Here is a 17,099-nt window from a genome sequence, read left to right as displayed (position 1 = left end):
TGTGTTTTTTCTAATAAAATACGTTTGTTGACAACAGCCTTAATTTATTTTATGTTATACTCCTCGATATATTGTTAAGAAAAGACTGATGTTTATTAATGTTCCTATATTTTAATTTAGGATAATTTTCCATCTAACATTTACATTGTATCGTGTTTAGTAATACATTACTTTTTATTCATATACCTACCTATGTGACGCTATAAATGTCAATCTTTTTTTGGATTTTTTTAATGCAATTTTATAACAATCATTTAATAAATGATTAAAAATTAAACGTTCGTTTGATTTTAATTTTTAAGAATACTAACCCAATAATTTTAATAACAATTTAAGTTTAAAATACAACCATACCCTTGATCCTTCATACTTTCATGCTACTGAAAAATTAATTGAGAATATTGCATAATTAATTCAAATAAGTCCCTGTTTAAAAAATTTTAAAGTATAAGAAATATAATAAAAATTTTAAAAATTAATTTTTTTTTATACTTAATAGACCATATACATATTTTTTTCTATCCAATCCAGATGGTCATGACCTGTATTAAGTCTGCAACATTTAACTTAAACCCTGTAATATTTATGATAAACCTCTGTAAGAACAAATCATGGGCCAACAGATAAGCTCAGTGTTCTCTAGTTTAGGAAGATTTTTTGAGTATCCAGTGAAGAGGAAACCGATATGCTTCAACAGACAAGAGGATTTTACTGCCACGGGTAAGTGTTTACTATTTAATAAGCACATACAATATTCGCAACACCAAGGATTTACATGGCTGGCAGTGAATCACATGAGACAGTAAGGCTTTAATGGTTCGAACAAACCTTACATTATTTTTGGGGCTAAGGAAATTTAATGAGTTTTGACTGCAAATTGTTTGTTCTGAACTACTGATTTTAGTAAATATTTTAGGTGCTAGATACATTCGCAATGATTGAGGTAACATAAAAAACATGACGAATTTCAACTTGATTATAGGTGAAACTATAAAAAGGCAATCTGAGGCGCACAAGGCTCCAACGTCTGACTACGAGGCACTGGTAGAACTGTTCTACAAGAGGCTGGAAGAGCAGCGTCAATTCTGTCAGGTTACTTGGTTCTCACTTTATATACTAGACCAGTGGTTCTTAACCTTTTAATCATGAGGCACCATTTCACTTAATCTGCCTTGCCGGGGACCACCCAGTTGGTTTACTTTTTTTTTTCTTAATTAAATAAGGGGGCTAACGAGCAAACGGGTCACCTGATGGTAAGCAACTACCGTCGCCCATGGACACTCTCAACATCAGAAGAGCTGCAGGTGCGTTGCCGGCCTTTTAAGAGGGAATACGCTCTTTTCTTGAAGGTTTGCAGGTCGTATCGGTCTGGAAATACTGCTGGTGACAGTTCATTCCAGAGTTTTACAGTGCGCGGCAGAAAGTTACGCGAAAAACGCACTGTGGAAGACTGCTACTCATCAAGGTGATGAGGATGGTATGTTTTTCGCGTGGGACGATAGCGAAAAGTTGCAGGTGGTATGATTCCGAACAATTCCTCAGAGCACTCCCCGTGATACAACCGATAGAGGATGCAGAGTGAAGCTACATCTCGGCGTAATTCCAGGGGGTCCAAGCTGTTTGAAACACTATGGCAGTCAACAATTCGAGCAGCCCTTCGTTGGATACGATCCAGAGGGAGCAGTTGGTATTTTGGCGCCCCTGCCCAGAGATGAGAACAATATTCCATATGAGGCCGAACCTGCGCCTTGTAGAGTTGTAGGCGTTGGTCCGGACTGAAGTACTGTCTCGCTCTGTTAAGTACACCAAGCTTCTTCGAGGCTAATTTGGCCTTACCCTCAAGATGATATCGGAACTGGACTTCGCTCGATATGTTGACGCCAAGTATCTCAATGCTAGGGGAGATAGTTAAAGATGTGCCCTCGAAACGAGGATAAACGACCATTGGTGACTTTTTAGTGGTGAACGCGTAGACTTGTGTCTTGGTGGGGTTGAATTGGACTAAGTTACGTCTACCCCATTCAGAGACCTTCTCCAATGAATTCTCCACCTTAGACACAAGTTCGTTTCGACTCTCAGTGACATTTTGCCGAGAAATATTAGGGGAGCCGGTATATACAGCATCACCTATACTATCATCCGCATAGCAATGAATGCCGTTGGTTTATAACATGTCATTGATATGCAGTATGAATAGAGTAGGCGATAGCATACAGCCCTGAGGGACACCAGCATTAACAGACTGAGTTTCTGAGCATTCACCGTCAACTACAACCTTTATGCTTCTGTCTGCTAAGAAACTAGTGACCCACTTACATAATTTCTCGGGCAGCCCGTATGATGGAAGCTTTGATAGCAGCGCTTTATGCCAAACCCGATCAAAGGCCTTCGCAATGTCCAAACTAACAGCCAATGCCTATCCCTTCGATTCAATTGCCTGAGCCCAACAATGAGTCAGGTATGCCAAGAGATCACCAGCCGAGCGACTCTTACGGAACCCGTATTGTTAGTCGCTTAGCAATCCCTGGCCGTCCAAGTATCGACGAAGCTGGCTATTGATAATGGATTCCATTATCTTCGAGAAGAGAGAGGTTATAGCGATTGGTCTGTAGTTGGAAGGATTTGAGCGGTCACCTTTTTTGGGGATCGGGTGCACCAAGGCTGTCTTCCAGGAAGCCGGGACGATGCCATTGGAATAGGAGAGCCGAAAAAGACGCGTCAAGACCGGAGCTAACTCTGGAGCACACTTTTTCAACACAATAGGCGGGATTCCGTCAGGCCCACTCGACTTTTGGATATCAAGGGAACAGCGGGCTTTTCGCACTGAGCGCTGATGAAACCGAATATCCGACATGATGCTCGTGCATCGCGGTCGGCGGTTTCTGCCCCCCGTCATCCAGGGTCGAGTTTGACGCAAAGAGCTTGCCCAGAAGATCGGCTTTGTCCTTTGCGTCCTGGGCCAACGATCCATTTCCTACGTGTAGGGATGGTAGGGTTGGCTTGCAGAAATTTCCTTCAATAGCTTTGGCCAGAGACCAGAATGCACGGATTCCCGAGGGGAGGCACTCAAGACTCTTGCCAATTTTATTGACGTGCTGTTGCTTTGCCCGAGTAATCTCTTTCTTGAGGGACCTAGAGGCAAGGTTGTACTCCTTTTTATATGTGCTGGTATTTAAATCTCGAGCAGACACTGCGTTGGCCCAGGATTGGTAAGCCCCTGCTTCCGGCGAGAAGCTTTTTTGGGAGATGAACCAAACCAGGGACGAAATCTGCCGCCAGTTGGCACTACAGAGGTCGGAATGAAAAGTTCCATCCCCTGCATCACCACATCGGCAACAGAGTTGGCAGTGTTGTCGGGATCATCCGGCGAGAAGCACACGTGCCCCCAAGGATAGGATGCAAAAAACGACCGCATCCCATCCCAGTCTGCTGACTTGTAGTGCCACACACGACGGTATTAAACAGCGCGCTGTCTTAACACCGTCGTAAGTGGCACAGAACTCCTAACAAGGCAATGATCCGATGAACCAAGTGGTGCGGTTACGGATATTTGGTAGCCGTCAGGATTTGAAGTCAGTAGGAGGTCCAACAAGGAAGGATTCTGACCATCCACATCTGGGATTCGCGTAGGCGTAGTAACCAGCTGTGTCAAGTCGTTCGCAAGGGCAAAGTTGCAGACAGATCTCCCCGCATGATCAGTTTAACTGGAATTGAGCCAATCGGCGTGGTGGGCATTATAGTCGCCAAGTATTATGATCTCTGTGGATGGGATCTGCTGCTGCACAAAATCTGAAGCAGCTTGCAGGTGCTCCAAGAGTCGGTCCGTCTCGGGGTCACCACTATGGGACCTATATAGGCACGCATAGACGCGAGGGTGGTCGTCGCAATCTAGCCTGCGGAGCCATAAGTTTGATAGGTCCATGACCTCAAGATTGCTGAGGCGGCGAGAGCTGATATCATCTCTGATATACACACATACTCCAGCTTTGGGTAGAAAGGAGTGCTCGAAGTAATACCTTGGGTGGGAAAGGTATGAAGTGTCACTCGGAGATGATATCTGCGTCTCGGTTAAAAAGAGCAAAGCCGGCTTTGCCGTCTCAAGGTGGTAATGGACAGCATTAAGGTTGGAGTGTAATCCCCTGATATTATAAAAGTCCATGTTTAATATCGAGGGGGGTGCCTTTGTGTGTTTGCTCTTGCCCCGAGCAGATTGGAGCCTGCGCTCCCCAGAATACGAGGGGCAGCCTGGACGTCCACGTTCAGTTCCAGGAGTTCCTGAGCCTGGACGTCCAGAGAGGGATTCTCCAACGCAGTTGGTACCCTCCTGGGGTAACAAATTGTTTTTCAACTGCGGCATTTCTAGGGGGGTAGGGGATTGGGCCTCCGGTAGACTCTGTTTCACGCCGGTTTTCTGTGAGGCCGTGGTATTTCTCCGGTCGAGCCGGCCCATTCGTGCCGAAGCATGGCCCTCCCACGGCCGAATTTATATATATATATATATATATATATATATATATATATATATATATATATATATATATATATATATAATATAATTTAAGAGTTGTTTGATAAAGAAAACAAGCATAGCTTTGTAATTATTAGCACTCCATTATTTTTTATTTGGCAAAAATCTAAAAGTTGTTTCGGGCTCATTACGTCACGAGTCACGACGTCACCTTATTAGGATGGCTTCGCGAACCACTTGTAATGCCTTCAGGGACCACCAGTGGTCGGCGGACCACCGGTTAAGAACAACTGCTCTAGACTCTAGAATCTATAAACTAGATGGCGCCAGGCGCGGTCTGAGGTTAGGTTCACAATAGATAGGGGGTCATGCCCTAAAACCTATTCATTACTATTTACGTAACTTTGGTATATTTATTTCACTAGATACTTTGACTTTTTTCAATTAAATTCCTAGGTCTTGATGCTACGTATTTACTTATTTCATAACTAATAGCAATTTAAAAGCTAATTACATCGCTTCATGAATTTACATAGGTAGCGAATTACATCGCCTCCAGCCTCGAATTAGCTTCTTATACAATAATTTAGAAGCATTTTACAGATCTAAAAACAATTTAAAAGCTAATTACATCGCTTTATGAGTTTACATAGCGGATTACATCGCTTTCACCCTCGAATTAGCCTTCTTCCACCTTCTTAAATAACAACCGGCAATTTAAAACACTGTATTGGCAATTTAATGTCGCATCGCCATATTTTTTGACATTTATGTTTTATAAATTATCGATTTCCTTCGATCGTGGAAAAACGAGACACAATAGCCTTTCTATTGTTATCGCGGTCGCATGTGACCGCTTAGGGCTTGAAGGTTCAATTATTATTTATGTTACGTCTATTTAATAAATTGATTTTAACAGTGGTTATAGTAAATCGAATAGGTTTTTAGACTAGCAAAGCAACTTGAATCGCTTCTATATAGCAAAACCCTACTTATACGGTAATGTTACAGCAATTTTGCTGTGTAAAGTGTGCCCAATTGAGGTTGAGTAAAAGCTTATATTATAGCAATTTTTCATAGCCAATGGCGATGTAAAAGACGTACTTACATACGCTACTCAGCAATTTTGTGCTACCTGGGCTATTTCCTACCAAAGCAGAGATGAACACAGAGCTCATATCTTCCCTTTTAAACCTAAATATAGTAACGCAATTGAAATGGTCCAAAAGAAATATCTCCGCTCAATGCAATATAGATGTTGTCGTTCCCGAAAACCTTACAATATTCTGTTAATGACACACAACCTTCTCCCACTAACATCTAGGCGAATCCAACTTGAGTTGATGCTCCTTTTTGACCTTTGCCATAATCGTTATGATAAATGATTGCATTTCCCTAAATAATAAAATATGTTATAGGACACCTCTCACAACTCATTCTCGTAGGCCACATCAAACATTATCTACTGCAGTTTGTCTTACTAATATTGAATAGTGCATAGCAAAGCGCTGCGCATGTGCAAGAGATGCGAAACGAATACGACTACTTACTTATGTAGCAGTACCTACGTTCGTTCGCCGGTGAAACAAAGAAAACAACGCGCTCTGAAAAGAACGCACGCCGTCTTTGTATACGTTCGTTATAGAAGTTGAAACACAGAAGAAAATCGCTCTGCAAAGAACGTACGTTCGCAATGACAAGAGAAACAGCTGTCCGTGTAATAATACCGGACATGAACCGGCCTTGAAAAAGGCATTTTTCTAATAAGAATTCTTCGCAACAACACTACGCGTCTTCACATCGCGGCTACGTCGAGCGAGGGATCTTCGCAGCGTGGCTACGGTCTTCATGGCGTTTGCAGAGCTTCCATCTTCACAAAATGGCGGCACTACTATAATTATTACCGGCACGGCGGCGACCGGCAGCGAGACGTCGTCGGTATGGAATGCGCGCGCGGACTGAATTCGCGGCCCGCGAGAGCCCATATTTATACTCGGGCGATGCCAGCGCCGCGAGCCGCGGTGCGTCCAGTTTCCCGCGCGGCAATCGTAAAACCTTGTAAATATTTCCTATTCGATTTTTTTCTCTTTCATGTTTCTGTAAATATTTTTGTCCCTTTCTGTACATCTCTTTCTAATTGTAATAGCCAATGAAAATCAACCTTTTAACTTCGTGTACATTTTGTAATAATAATAATTATCTCATTTTTTTGTATATAAGCAGCGCATTTTTGTAAATAAATCACTTCAGTTCACCACAGTAAATCGAGTTTTACTCTTTACTCCTCCGACCTCTAGTGAACTCTTAGAGAGACCAACCGGTCCTCTAAACTGGTGACCCCGAAGGACAACAAGCAACCTCTGCAAGAAGAAACTCTGCCCGAAGAACAGCAAGTACCTTCAAGAGGAAACTCTGCCCGGGAAATCTCTGCTCAACGAAGTTCCGCTCGACGACGCTACACCACGAAACGCTGCACGACGAAACGCTGCTCGGACGAAACGCTGCACAACGAATCGCTGCCCGAAATCCCACTGAAAAAATGGAACCCAGAGGCGAATCCCTGCCCGAAACCTCGGCACTCACCAGCAACCCGGCGACGTCACCGTCATCACAGGAAATCGCCGGCATCGCACTCTCCATGAGAATTCCACCGTTCTGGAGAGACAAACCCAGGCTCTGGTTCGTCACCTTCGAAGCAGCCACCAGCAGTCTTCAGGAGAACCAAAGCCAGCTCTCCCAGATGGTCATCGCTCGTCTAGAAAAAGAGGACATCGAACAGATCGCCGACCTACTGTACAACCCGCCGGAGAATAACGAGTATCAAGCACTAAAGGACCGGCTCATCTCCACATACGAAGAATCCGACAGTCGGCAATTCCAAACGCTGCTGTCGGACATGGAATTGGGAGACCAAAAACCGTCACAACTACTACGACGAATGCGAAACCTGGCTCACAACAAGGTCCCCGATTCCACCCTACAACTCATGTGGGCCAACCTCCTCCCGACAAATATTCGCTCCGTCCTGGCTGTCAGTGAAACGTTCCAGTCGAAGACCACACTCGACGAGCAAGCTGCGCTGACCGACAAAATAATGGAGCAGTCACATGTAAATACTGTAAATAGCATCTCATCAACTCATCGTGTAAATAGCCCCGCATCAACATCACCGAACATCGAGTGCCTTCTCATAGAAGAAATAAGAAAACTCTCCCTAGAGGTCGCCGAACTGAAAAAACGACAGTTCGATAGCAATAATTATAGAAGAGGATACTATCAACGCTCAAGACACAGATCATCATCAAGATTCCGGCAACGATCGACATCGCGTCCACATTCTTCATCACCATCGCCATTCTGTTACTACCACAACAGATTCGGGAAAGAAGCGCGAAAATGTACACATCCGTGTACATTCAACACGACGGAAAACTAGACAGAACGTTGGCAGCGGCGGAATCCGGAGTTCACAACAAACAATACCGCCTATTCGTCACGGACAAGACTACGAATCTCACTTTTTTGGTAGACACGGGTGCAAACATATCCGTCATACCAAAAAAGAAAGGCCTCCATCTCCAGCCGCTACCTTTTCAACTCTACGCCGCCAACAACACCGTCATACCGACATACGGCGAGAAAACATTAGAACTTAACATCGGACTTCGCCGACCATACAAATGGAAGTTCATCGTCGCCGCAGTCTCGAAGCCAATCCTCGGTGCCGACTTCCTGCAACACCACGAACTCATAGTCGACTTGAAGAACAGAAGACTCATCGACGGGAGAACCAGTCTACATATTAACGCTCCTGGACGCTACACGGACGTACCTACTGTCCGTAGTGTCGACAGCACGCAGGCGTACCACGACATACTAGAAGACTTCCCCGGCATCACACGATTGACAGCGATGAACATCACGGCGAAACATAGCGTCGAACATTTCATCGAAACGTCTGGGCCACCACTACATTGTCGCGCCCGACCGCTACAACCGCATCGCTACAACCAAGTCAAGAAAGAATTCGAAAATATGATGCAACAAGGTCTCTGTCGTCCCAGCAAGAGCGCCTGGTCTTCTCCACTTCACGTCGTACCGAAGAAAAACGGCGACATAAGGGTATGCGGCGACTACCGACGACTAAACGCAGTAACGAAGCCCGACCGCTACCCTATTCCCCGACTACGAGACTTCACCTTCCAACTCGCCGGAAAAACTATTTTCTCGACGATCGACTTAAACCGAGCCTACCAGCAATTACCAGTCCATGAAGAGGATATAGAGAAGACAGCAATCATCACACCATTCGGTTTATTCGAATTCCCGAGAATGTGTCCCGGCCTAAGAAACGCAGGCCAGACATTTCAACGTTTTATACACGAAATACTGCAAGGCTACGACTTCGTCTTCTCGTTCATCGACGACTTGTTGATCGCATCCAGCAGCGAAGAAGAACATCGCCAACATCTGCGGTGTGTCCTTCAACGCCTAGAAGAAAACGGAATCACAATCAACCCAGCTAAATGTGTACTCGGCAAGCAAGAAGTTAAATTCCTCGGCTTCACCGTAAACAGCGACGGAATCAAGCCGCCACAAGATAAACTACAAACCATCGAAGATTTTCCGCTACCGAAGAACATAGAAGAATTACGACGTTTTCTCGGCATGCTAAACTTCTACCGAGACAGCATTCCGAACGCCGCTACAATTCAAGCCCCGCTACACGCATACCTACATAATGCAAAAAAGCGAGACAAGACACCGATCGAGTGGAACGAAACATCAAAGGAAGCACTCACGGCATGCAAAAATAGCATCAAAAACGCTGTTTTGCTCGCCCACCCGAATCATAAAGCACCGATCGCTATTTTCTCCGACGCCTCGGACACCGCAGCGGGAGCTGTAATACAACAATTCAACAATAACAAATGGCAACCACTCGGCTACTTCTCGAAGAAATTTACAACAGCGCAAACGAAGTACAGCACCTACGATCGCGAACTTCAAGCTATCTACATGTCAGTAAAATACTTCAGAAAAATTTTCGAGGGCCGAGAACTCATTATATTCACCGACCACAAGCCATTGACATTCGCCCTACAGAAGAAAACATCAACATCGGAAACTCCGAGAAGAACTCGACAACTACTTTTTATCTCCGAATTCACGCACGACATTCGTCATATCAGCGGAAAAGACAACATAGTCGCCGATACATTCAGCCGCATCGAAACAATCAACACGCCGTCAGCTGTAAATTATGAAGAGTTATCTCGCGCGCAAGAGCGAGATAGCACGCTACCGACACTCTACAGCCAAGAAAACTTAAGTTTTAAAACAACTACGCTACCTAACTCCGATATCAAGATTGTATGCGAAACTTCAACAAAATACGTTCGGCCGTACATTCCACAATACTTTCGACGCGCCGTGTTCGACTCCATTCATAACATAAGTCATCCTGGAACAAAAGCAACAAGGAAACTCATCGCGCAAAAATTCTTCTGGCCGTCAATGAACTCCGACATTAGCGAGTGGACGAAAACCTGCATACAATGTCAGCGAAGCAAAATACAACGACATACATCGAGCGCCGTGTCGACATTCCCACAAGTCGACCGCTTTCAACATACACACACCGACATCATCGGACCGCTGCCTACAACAGCGAGTGGTCATAGATACCTACTTACTATGATCGATCGCTCGACAAAATGGCCTGAAGCTGTACCACTCACCGACATCACCGCCGAAACCGTCGCAAGAGTATTTTACGAGCAATGGATAGCGAGATTCGGGTGTCCGACTACAATAACAACCGATCAAGGACGCCAGTTCGAGAGTCAGCTGTTCGTCAACCTAACTCGATGTATGGGAATAGAAAAAACCCGTACAACGCCGTATCACCCGCAATCTAACGGCATGATCGAACGCTGGCATCGAAGTCTCAAGAATTCACTGAAAACAAGACTCATCAACAGTAATACATCGTGGATCGACGAGCTACCTACAGTTTTACTCGGACTACGCGCCGCCATACGAGAAGACACCGGAGTCAGCGCCGCCGAATTAACCTACGGTCGTAACTTACGATTACCGGCCGACTTCTTCGAAACAACATCATCATCGAGCCTAGATCATACCTACATCGAGCAACTACGAAAAAACATCAACTCTCTCAAGCCGAAAAACAATGTACAGCGCCACGGTAATCAACGCAACATCTTCATACATCGTGATCTACTTACGTGCGAATACGTATTTTTACGTAACGACGCCGTAAGGAAACCACTTCAAACACCGTACGACGGGCCGTACAAAGTTCTTCGACGAGAAGAAAAATACTACGTAATACAACTACCCGATCGCACAGCAACAGTATCCATCGATCGTTTGAAGCCCGCCTACATACTGAGAGAAGATTACCTCGGCGAGTCAACGAGCAATGTACAACAGTCACCGGTAATTCTCAACTTACCTAATACCAATTTACCTGTTACCTTACCTTCACATACCAATAATTTACCTCAAAATACCTCATTACCCTTACCCGTTACCTCATTACCTTTACCTGTTACCTCACAACCATTACCAAGTGCAACACCGATCAAGCAGAAGTTACCAGCAAGTCCAGCACAGAAGACAACAAGAACGGGCCGTGCCGTCAGACTGCCGGTACGCTTCGCTTGAGGGGGAGCACTGTAGCAGTACCTACGTTCGTTCGCCGGTGAAACAAAGAAAACAACGCGCTCTGAAAAGAACGCACGCCGTCTTTGTATACGTTCGTTATAGAAGTTGAAACACAGAAGAAAATCGCTCTGCAAAGAACGTACGTTCGCAATGACAAGAGAAACAGCTGTCCGTGTAATAATACCGGACATGAACCGGCCTTGAAAAAGGCATTTTTCTAATAAGAATTCTTCGCAACAACACTACGCGTCTTCACATCGCGGCTACGTCGAGCGAGGGATCTTCGCAGCGTGGCTACGGTCTTCATGGCGTTTGCAGAGCTTCCATCTTCACAAAATGGCGGCACTACTATAATTATTACCGGCACGGCGGCGACCGGCAGCGAGACGTCGTCGGTATGGAATGCGCGCGCGGACTGAATTCGCGGCCCGCGAGAGCCCATATTTATACTCGGGCGATGCCAGCGCCGCGAGCCGCGGTGCGTCCAGTTTCCCGCGCGGCAATCGTAAAACCTTGTAAATATTTCCTATTCGATTTTTTTCTCTTTCATGTTTCTGTAAATATTTTTGTCCCTTTCTGTACATCTCTTTCTAATTGTAATAGCCAATGAAAATCAACCTTTTAACTTCGTGTACATTTTGTAATAATAATAATTATCTCATTTTTTTGTATATAAGCAGCGCATTTTTGTAAATAAATCACTTCAGTTCACCACAGTAAATCGAGTTTTACTCTTTACTCCTCCGACCTCTAGTGAACTCTTAGAGAGACCAACCGGTCCTCTAAACTTACTTACCTACTATTTACTGTAATATTAGTTTTACTTTGATATATTTTATCTTACTAAGTACTCGTATAGGCTTAACTACCTAGTACAGTAATTTAGACACTGTGTACTTATCGTTTAATTCTTCAAATCTACAAATCACAAATCATATTTTGTATTATGATTTGTATGGATATGTTATATATAGTTTATCTTCTTATTTATTGTATATTTTGTCTACATCTGCCCCTTTACTGAGTGTTTTGTTTTAATTATTTATTGTAGTAATTTGTAGTTAACGTTGTTGGTACCACAGTTAGTAAGATTGATTTGTATACTCTTTTAAGGAATATGTACTTTGGTTACTGTTTGTTGACTCTAATAAATAAATAAAAAAAAAATGACCTAAGCTTCCCTTCTTGAACATAACTCACCTCCTGGAATTCAACGCACCTTCAAGAACCGAACTTTCCTTCAGGAACCCAACTTACCTTCAGGAACCCAATTTACCTTTAGGAACCCAACTTACCTTCAGGAACCCAACTTACCTTCTAGAACCCAACTTACCTTCACATCCCAGGAGATGAAGGAGCGCGATCGTCGGTGGAGCATCGAGCAGGTGGTGCGTCGGTTCCCGGGCTGGAGCGAGCTGACGGTGGCCAACCTTCACAGCCTGTTCCTGTTGTTTGACAACCAGTCTAATGGCATGCTGGGCTTTGATGACTTGTGAGGAATTAAGGATGTTACGTAACATATTATATCCATTTTTTATGAAATAATGAGGCAAACGAGCAAAAGGGTTACCTGATGGAAAGCAACTTCCGCCGCCCATGGAAACTCACAGCATCAGAAAAACTGCAGGTGCGTTGCCGGTCTTTTAAGAGGGAATAGTGTAATAGGGGAGGGTAGGGATGGGAAGGGAAGGGAATAGGCTAGGGGATTGGGCCTCTGGTAAACTCACTCACTCGGTGAAACACAGCGCAAGCGCTGTTTCACGCTGGTTTTCTGTGAGAACGTGGTATTTCTCCGGTCGAGCCGGCCCATTCGTGCCGAAGCATGGCTCTCCCACGTATCCATTATCCATACTAAGTAATATTATAAATGCAAAAGTGTGCCTGTCTTTCTGCCTGTCACCTCTTCAGGCCTAAACCGACAGAGACAGAGAGCGATTATCATATTATGCCATCAACGTAAGGCAGTGGCTCCTACAGAATCTGACATAATATAACCTTGAATATATACAGCTGCGCAGTTCTGGAGAGTCTAGGCGAGGGCAGCAGCATGGAGCGTCGCAAGAGGAAGTTCACGACGGCAGATCAGGATGCCGATGGATGGATCACGTACGACGAGTTCTTGGCCGTGAGTTCACTCCTGGTATTGTGTGAAGACAGTCTGAATAATGTACAGAGATACTGCAGTTATGCTTAGCTCTTGGGTACCAATATTTACAGGTGCTCAGGTGTATAAGGAACATTCGCATCTTGCTGGTTACTGCCTCGAAAAAAGTTTTGGCTAAATAAAAAAAAACGTAGTATTTATCCTGACCTGAGAAGGCGATGAGGGTAACTTATTAACCGCGCACTGCAAAACAGCTGATTTTTTTTGTAAAAGTTTTCCAGCTCTGTGGTAGTGCGGGGTCAATGACCCTTCAGCGCCTCTCAGCTTTATACTATACTATATTAGTTTCAGTTTTTCTGTCTTATCTTCTTGAGTCTTGACATTGTTAACACAATAGGTAGTTGTTATTTATGTGACCATTCGTTCTGTAAGTTTACCAAACCTTACAACACTTCCACAGTTGGTATACAACTTCGATACCATGCAAAACGGCGAGCTGACGGGCTTAGCGAAGTTGTGTAACGAAGTGGCGGACAATATTCAGTTCATCAGCAACCTCTCTGTCGGCGAGCAGCTGGAGTACGGCTTGTTCTGACCGGGAATTTTATGATTAAGTGCTAAACTAGGAAAATGTAATCATTTTGGATATGTTTTAGAACGCTTGTTTTCTATCTTATTTTTTATCTGCGCCCTCGGACGGTTCTGGGTTTTATTTTATTTTCAATTTTACCTTAGATTTTGGGGGGGTCATGTCCCCTGTGACCCCGCCCCCCCTTCGGACCGCGCCTGCATAGAAAACAAGAAATGGAACAGCAAGAAATGGAAAAGGCGTTTACAAGCGACAAAATGGTTTTTGTCGCGTAACTTAAAAACCATAAATATATTTCATATATAAGCTATGGGCAAATTATAGTGTATGCTTGAACTAATCTATGTACAAATTTTAGAAGCTTAAATCACTCTCCTCTGTAGCGCTAGCACGGTAACCAGCGGAAATGCGAAAGTATGGACAAACTGTGGAAATAAACCTAAGGTGCCGTTCCGATCTTTTTTCGTTCCGAAAAATTCAATTAAAATGCCACTTTATGACACACTATAGTATATGTCATAATGTAGGATATTATTTGAATTTTTAGAACTATAGTCTGTCATAAAGTGGCATTTTAATTGAATTTTTCGGAACGAAAAAAGATCGGAACGGCACCTTAGGTTTATTTCCACAGTTTGTCTATACTTTCCGCTGGTCGCCGTGCTAGCACTACTGTTGGCAAAATTAGAATCCCTGTTTTTATACAGGGTGTAACAAAAACAAGTGATAATACTTTAGGGTGTGTACGTGTTCCTTGTAGAGGGTTCACTGTGAAAGTAGCAGCGCTGAAAGACCAAAATTTTTTTTCACTTTTGTATGGGGAAACTCGTGACGCTCGGGCCCTTGCTCATACAAAAGTGAAAAAAAATGTTCGTCTTTCAGAGCTGCTACTTTCAGAGTGAACTCTCTACAAGGAACATGTACACACCCTAAAGTATTATCACTAGTTTTTGTTACACACTGTAGAGGTATTTTTGATTAATTATTCTGTGTTATAAAAGTTGACCAATCGTGTTATGCTATGGGTAATTCAAAGACAAAGACATGATGAATACTGACAATGAACTTTAATTTCTTAGCTTTAGTCATTGCTGAGAAAAATCGATATCGCTGCAGCGAAATTATCAAGGCGTCATCACCTTTAATCGTCAGCAGTTTAAGTTAGTAAATTTTTCCCTGCGAACCCTTTAATCTTAGCGTGTTATTTTAGCTTTACAATATTTTTTTAAACAGAAATTCTCGGCATAATAATTGAATGTCACGAAATAATAATTTAAAAAATGATAAGCTAATTAAAATTAATAATTTTCAGTCTCTTCGTAACTTAGGTTGTTGACCCCAAACAGCTGATTTAACTTGACTGCATAATTATCTTGTTATCAGCTGTAAGGTCAAAGACCTGTGAACTGGCGAGTTCCGAATCGCCGAAGACATCCTAATCCTTATGAAGAAAGTAGCGAATTTATATTAGGAGGGGGAGCACGCGGCCGGAAAACGAAGGGGCGATATTGATTATTCGAGCTGCAGGGCGCTATCGACCGACTAGCTCAAAAATATAGATGAATTAAAAGTATATAAACGGCTGCAGAAATATTTAATTTAAAGATTTTGTAAGAAAATAAATGGAGTGTACTTATAGATAATTAAATATGTCTAGGTGCGGTCCTAAATAATATAATCATTAACTGACTACGGCAATAATTATAATATGTATGTTTGTTTTATAGTAGCGCCTTGACTAATTATAATATTGAGGAAACAAATTATTCTTCACGACGCGCGACGAGATGGCTAGGTACTCTAGGTAGGTAGGGATAGCTAATTAGCTACAAATAATAATTTAAAATACATCTTGGTTGGTAGAAAAATTAACTACATATAAGAATAATATTAAATGAATATTATAAGATTACCTACCTATAATAATGTTTGTTTTTCGGAAAATCTATTTCCCTAGTCGGGATCCGTATCATTTTGTATAGAAGAAAATAGCGTGAATTTTCTGATTTTTTTCGTGGATAGCTGCTTAAATGTTTTTGCTGACAAAATTATTTCTCCTTAACAAGCTTCCCCCTCGGTATGGATAGTTTCAGTATTATTGGGCGTTGCCGGGCGATGTCCAATTTGCGACCAAACACGGAAACACTTCGGTAATGAAGTTAGATTTAATGGAATCATTTTTTTGTGTACCTATCAAATGTTAGCTACTAGATCAGTGGTTCCCAACCTGGGGTAATTTTTTTTTTTTATGAAATAAGGGGGCAAACGAGCAAACGGGTCACCTGATGGAAAGCAACTTCCGTCGCCCATGGACACTCGCAGCATCAGAAGAGCTGCAGGTGCGTTGCCGGCCTTTTAAGAGGGAATAGGGTAATAGGGGAGGGTAGGGATGGGAAGGGAATTGGGGAGGGTAGGGATGGGAAGGGAATTGGGGAGGGTAGGAAAGGGAATAGGGTAGGGGATTGGGCCTCCGGTAAATTCACTCACTCGGCGAAACACAGCGCTAGCGCTGTTTCACGCCGGTTTTCTGTGAGAACGTGGTATTTCTCCGGTCGAGCCGACCCATTCGTGCCGAAGCATGGCTCTCCCACGTATAATTAATCTCCCACGTTTAATTACCCTCGCCGGGGTAAAATAGCTATTCTATGGGGGTAACAGAGGTGATACCTAAAATAGATGAATTGGCAGAAAAAAATTATAAACTGTGCATTTTGGAGAAAAACAGCTACAGAAACAGCCCTATCATTGCAGACAGAGATCAGAAAATGTCGGTACCGTTAGCTACCACTTGTAAATGCGAGAGCGGCCTCTCAACTCTGGTAAATCAGTTTCTCTTACAGGTCATGTGGTTACAGCTCTAAAAAGGTTGGGAACCACTGTACTAGATGTGCCTACAGCTTTGCAAGGTGATAATCAAACCTTTTTCTGACAATAAAAACTAACTTTTGGCGTTACCCGGGACTTCAAATTATTGCTTCGATCGTGGGAATAACAGACACAATAGATATTCAATTGTTATGCGGCCGCCGGGGGCTTGATGGATTGTTTAGCTTAGCAGATTTCACCTTAATCGGTTCAGCGGTTAATGAGTGAAAATATGAGGTACCTAACAGACATACACCACATTATCATTAATTATAATAACTATTGGTTATGTGATGGATTACTTATTGATACGAAAAGTGAAGTAAACACTTCGTGTATATTCACGAAAATTTGGCATAAATAAAATTAATAAAAGGGTG

General features: G+C 43.3%; 1 protein-coding gene across 1 annotated transcript; it reads left to right on the top strand.

Annotated features, from left to right (window-relative positions):
- Positions 1-571: 571 nt before the first annotated feature.
- On the top strand, positions 572-13,910 carry LOC121737164. The gene is made up of 5 exons (XM_042128752.1): positions 572-720; positions 983-1,092; positions 12,508-12,653; positions 13,172-13,286; positions 13,726-13,910. Exons 1-5 carry the CDS (start codon positions 612-614, stop codon positions 13,858-13,860), a joined length of 615 nt encoding a protein of 204 aa, XP_041984686.1. The 5' UTR covers positions 572-611; the 3' UTR covers positions 13,861-13,910.
- Positions 13,911-17,099: the final 3,189 nt, after the last annotated feature.

The sequence above is a fragment of the Aricia agestis genome, chromosome 20 (genome assembly GCF_905147365.1).
Source record: "Aricia agestis chromosome 20, ilAriAges1.1, whole genome shotgun sequence".
Taxonomy (NCBI): domain Eukaryota; kingdom Metazoa; phylum Arthropoda; class Insecta; order Lepidoptera; family Lycaenidae; genus Aricia; species Aricia agestis.
The sequence above is the reverse complement of the archived record's forward strand: the minus strand, read 5'-3'. Positions and strand labels throughout refer to the sequence as shown.